Source organism: Tupaia chinensis, unplaced genomic scaffold, assembly GCF_000334495.1.
Source record: "Tupaia chinensis unplaced genomic scaffold, TupChi_1.0 Scaffold000542_1, whole genome shotgun sequence".
NCBI lineage: Eukaryota > Metazoa > Chordata > Mammalia > Scandentia > Tupaiidae > Tupaia > Tupaia belangeri.
This window is the reverse complement of record NW_006160055.1, coordinates 2737386-2742916: the sequence shown is the minus strand read 5'-3', so window position 1 is coordinate 2742916 and position 5531 is coordinate 2737386. Positions and strand designations below refer to the sequence as shown.

The 5531-nt window shown below is 43.3% G+C and overlaps 1 protein-coding gene across 1 annotated transcript in view; it reads left to right on the top strand.

Moving 5' to 3' along the window:
- Positions 1-3176: 3176 nt before the first annotated feature.
- XRCC5 (X-ray repair cross complementing 5) overlaps positions 3177-5531 on the top strand; it is a gene marked incomplete in the record, with an annotated part of 114905 nt that continues 112550 nt past the window's right edge. The window contains 1 exon segment of the mRNA XM_027775315.1: positions 3177-3296. Coding sequence (XP_027631116.1) covers positions 3276-3296 — 21 coding nt within the window.

Below are 5531 nucleotides of genomic sequence, written 5' to 3'. Positions count from 1 at the left end.
ATTCTCCAATTTGGGCAGAACTCAATGGAGATGATTGCCTCTACTCAATGTTCCAATGCTGGGATGGCACCATAGTGGCTGGAGGTTGTACTCCATAGACAGCCTTACTTCCATGGCTGCAAACTAGAGGCTGAGTGTCATCTGGGTCACCCTGAGGCTAGTGGTGCTCAGTGAAAATATTAGCCTGCCTTGGCTGCCATAACACAATACCATAAACTGAGTAGTTTAAACAACAGAAATGTATTCCTCACGGTTTTAGAGGCTGGAAGTTCATGATTATGGTACCAGCATGATTGGCTTCTTGGGAGGGCACCTCCCTTAATTACAGGTGGCTGACATCTTGCTTGTATGCTCCCATGACCTCTTATGTGCGCATGGGGGTGGAACAGAAGAACTCTCTAGTGTCTATTATAAGGGCACTAATTCTATCATGTGGGTCCAAGTCTCATGATTTCATCTAAACTTAATTACTGCCCAAAGGCTGCATTTCCAGATACCATCACATTGCAGGTTAGGACTTCGACATATGAATTTGGGGAAGACACATTCAGTCCATAGCCATGTTTCTCCATGTGGTTAGGTTGGGCTTTCACAGGATGGTGGTCATATGGTAGCCCATCTTCATACATGACATCTGCCTTCCATTGGAGCATAAGAGCCAAATCTGACTGGCATTCTAAATAGATCCTAGTTTTAGTAGAGTGTCACTTCTGCCATATATATATATATATGGAGAGAGAGAGAGAGAAGAGAGAGAGATGAGGAGAATTCTATATATAGACACAGGTTTGGTTTTTGGTTTGGTTTTTGTTTGTTTGTTTGTTGTTGTTGTTGTTGTTGTTGTTGTTGTTTTTAGTTTTTTGCTACAGGATGCATGCACTAACCAGAGAGACAAAGCAAGCAAGAGTGAGAAATCACCCCCAAAAGGGATAGTTATGCTGCAATCCCTTCTCTTCTCTTCTCTCAGGATTTTGGGCATGCATGCACACACACCCAGTGTTTTCAAGTCACTGGGTCTGGGACTTAAACTGCAAGTTTGGCGTGAGATCCAGCATCTTAACCTCTTAACCACCTTACCACCTGCTGGCCCCATCCCATTTTTGTATTCCATCCATTTTTTTTTTCCTTATCCTACACTGGCTCCCACATGTTTCCTCTATAAAACCCCTACCCCCACACACCATCATTAGCCACAGCTCATCAATATCTGATCTTCTTCCTTCACACTAAATTCTGTACCATACAAATCCAAAAGGATCTTGCACTGACAGCAAGGAATGGAGCCAACAAAGCCAGAATCCTTTTGTTGTGGAGGAGGAAGAAGTAGCCACATAAGCTGCGACATTAATAATGTTTGCCTCTTCAACCCTGACCAGTTGAGGCTTTTTGCCAGGAGAAGCAATGATTAAAGTCCCTGCCCCTTCTCACCACCTCAGTTGCTTAGTTGGAAGTGGATGGTTCTAAATCTCTTTTTATAAGCACAGCTAAGGCCGACAGGTACAGCTACCAGGATCTCTTTTATTTCTCCCAGGAAACAAACTTATACTGGAGAGTATATGGGGGGGGGGAGGGAAGGAGAGGAGAAAAAGAGGAAGCAGGAAGAAGAAAAGCAAGGAGGAAAGGAGAGAAAAAAAGAGAAAGAGGAAAAAGAGAAATAGAAATTAGGCAAGATAAAATCATGAATATACAGTATGTGGAAGTTTCTTTACTGTGGTTGAGTCTCCAGTAATTCTATTTACTAGTCATATTAAAAGCATTATTGAGGGCTGGCTCCATGGTCTAGTGGTTAAGTAAAACAGATCCCACATGGAGGGCCATGGTTTAAATCCCAGATATGGCAGCTCGAGAAGCACCCAGCCATGTTTACATGCATGCTCTAATTCCAATAGGATGGAAATAGAGGAGAAGGGATTGTGGCATGTCTATGCCCTTCTACCTCTCTTTCTCTCTCTGCCCCTTCTGATGAACACATGCGCCCTTTGGCAAATTAGAATTTTTCAAAATTTATTGAAAAAATAACACTTCAGCTTTAAAAGCTGAATTGAAAACTTGAAGAATCTTTTATGATCTATGAGCACAGTCTGAAAATGTCTCACTCTCTTGTCTTCAAATATTTAATTTCAGCTCCCTCAAGGTTCTCTGTCATCACAGCCTCCACATATTTTCGCTTTAGTTCTTGATTTTCTCAAGTCCAGTTTTCAAGAGGGACAGAGTGGGATAGAACATGATTTCCTCAGTTTGGGCACAGGTTTGCAGATATTTTGCAGGTGCCAGACCGTTTGTCCAATCTCCTGTCAGCTTGAGGGTTAATTGGTACAGCACACAGACATTTCTGTGTAAGTTTCAGTTTGGGCCTGCCTTTTTCATTTGCAAGAAGGGTTTGTGGGATGGACAGTTCCAGTGTCAAGCACTGGGATTGACCGCTGCCATTGCTAGTTTCCTCCTAGGCTAATCTTCTAAATGAAACATCTCCTCCCTTCCAAGTTAGAACCACTCTCAACCATATGGAGATCCTCAGCAGATGCTGTCCTCCCCGCACCGCCACCCCCTAGTCATTTGCACATCACATTTCTTCTCCAAAGTAGAATGTCCTGTCTACTTTTGTTTGCCTGGGTAATTTTTACTCTTCCTTCAAGAACTGGTCCTAAGGTACATGTTTTTCATTCCCCCCCCATAAGGATTTTAGATTACACCCCCCCCCAACAGCAGGAGCACATATGGGAGACAGAGAGGGAAAGTGAGAAATCACCCCCTTAGAGGGGTTGGCAATACCACAGTCCCTCCTCCTCCTTACTCCTCTCAGGATTTTGGGCACACATACCATGCGCCTGGTGTGTCTTTCAATCCACTGGGTCTCAAGGACTGGAACCCAACTGTTGGCCATGTGGGTTCCAGACCCCAAAAACTTCCTATCATTCCACTAGCTCAGGACCTGGAGACTTTTAGAGAAGTGACTTTATGGATTTATACTCAAACTCAAAGAAATCAAACTTGAGAGCTCCAACACATAAAGGGAAGCCAATATTTTGGAGAAGTGGTTAGTATTAGCCTAGCACCACAAATTCCCACAGCTGAAACACCACCATCTTCTTACCGGGGCGAAACGGAACCCTGCGCATGCTCAGAGCTCCGTAGCAATGGTGTCCCCGCCCTTTCCAGGTTCCGCTGGGAGCGGCGCTTTCCACAAGGGTGGGCCAGAGAGTCCGCCGGAACTGAGTAGCGGCTCCGCAGGTTCCCGCCCGGAAGAAGCAGCCGAGGCCCTGCTTACCAGCAACATGGCGCGGTCAAGGAATAAGGTAGAGAGAACCGTGCGCCGGGGATTCAGGAAGCATGGATCGGAAGCAGGAGTCGTGGGATCGCGGCGGTGCCTAGAAGTGCGGCGAGCGGGGAGGTCGTGGTGGTGGGCTGGATCCGGAGGGCCGGGACGGAGGGATGCGCTATGAGAAGAGCTGAGGATTCGGAGCCCGAAGACCTGAATTTGAGCCCCGCTCACTCTACACCCCTGGCATCTCCCTTCTCCCTCTCCAGCCCCTTCTCCCAAGCCCTTTCCCACCTGCCTCCTTCCTCATCCCTTATCCTTACTCCATCCCCTAGCTGTGTCTCTGTTATTTCTCAGCCTGGGTTCTTAAAATCTGTATGAGAATGGCAGTTAGCCATGATAAGCACCTTCCCCCACAGGTTTGTTATAAAACTTAAGAGAGGGACCATGAGTAAAATGACTGAAAATGTAAAGCGTCATATTATTACCTCTATGGTAGTTTAATATCTTGCCCTTATTGCATGTTTGCCCTGTGTGAGGCACGGATCTGAACCATTTCTTCCTGTCTCCGTTTTAATCTTCACAACAACCCCGTGAGGTGAAAACTGTTATTCCCAATAGACAAGTGGGGAAACCGAAGTATTGAGAACTGACATAATTATCCCTTGTTCGCCCAGTCCGTAAGTGATGGGTACCGGATGTGAACTCAGGCTATGTAGTTTCAGAACCCTGGAGATTTCCATTCCTTTAGAAATCTGTGACCCCTGGTGTCCCAGATGGAATAACAGAAATTGCAATGAATTTTAAAGTGATTTTTTTTCAATATGTGAGGAAAGTGGTAGTTGTCTCTGAAGAATCACTAAAGGTAGGTGTGATGTCAGGGATTCATTCATTCATTCAATGCAAATGAACAAGATAGGCTTTGAACAGCTGATTCCTAGTTCCTTCAATTCCCTGTTAAGAAATATTGATTAAAATGATTATGAAGTCATTATGATGCCACACACTTGCTTCATTCTTCCTCTTTCAGCTGCTGAGAACTTTGTAGCTATAGTGGAGGCGCCATTTGTGGCAGATGGACTGGAAGTAAAAGCCTAAACAGCCTGTATTGGCTTTAGTACAGAAATGAAAAGTTGCTATGTTGCCCACTTTCTCCTTCCTGGTTTTCTTACTACTGCCAGAAAGGAGTACTTGAAGTATTGTATAAAGCATTCTTTTACTACCAGACACACAGTTCTGTGTTGTGAAACCCTTTGATGTCATTTTTCTGGATAGCCGATTCCTGGCAAAGGATCTTTAGTAGAGAACTAGAGAAGAGTTTTCCAGTTTGAAAGTAGCTTTTGTGAACATGTTTGAATAGATGTAGCAACATATTTTGTAACTCATAAGGTTTTTTAGATTCTTATGCTCAGGGTGTTGAAATTATGGGATGTAAATTTTGTTCTCAAAGAGGTTGTGTAGTGTGTTACTCCCCCCCCACCTCTTTTTTTTCAGATAAGCTACTTTACTCCAAAAGTCTCTTAGTATTAGTGCACTATGTTCAATTCTTTGCAAACTAGGGAAAAATGGTCTTTTCATGTGTTGCCTGCGATATGACTAAATTTAGAAAGCATCTATAATTTCCCTCATAGAAGTGCGTCCAGATTTTGTGAACACTTCTAAGGTCAGGAGATTACTGCTTCAGAAAACTGTAGTCCTATATCAATCACTTCTAAATGCCGTTTCGTTTCTCCTAATATAGAGTCAAACCAATTAACTTCCATCTGTTGATGTTATACTCTCTGCTACAAACCAGTACCCTTAAAATACAACTGTCGAGTATTTGAGGAGTGGAGAACTATCAAGTTTTCCTTAATCTCATTTGGCTCAAATATCCAGTTTTTTCCAGTTGTCCTTTATGTCACTCGTCCTCCAGATTCTATCCTAACCTCATTTCATGTTCATTGTGATTAACCTTCCTCATAAGATGTAATGCCCAGAACTTCTTACAATTTGTTTAATCAGTACAAAGTACAAGGGAGTCAGTCAGTTGAGAAGTGTTAACTCTGGAAATTACCTTAGACTTTATTTATTTCAACAGTTTACTGTCTCCTTGAATGAACAGTGAGGTTCAGTGACATTTCCAAGGACTCAACTAATCAGTAATAGAGATGGAACTAGATTGTAGGTGTCCAGATTGCTAATCTAGTCTTCTTTTCACCATAAGATCCTTCTTTCTTTTCGTGACGTTAGTATACTGTTAACAACCTAAAATATTTGGAAGGATGGAGTG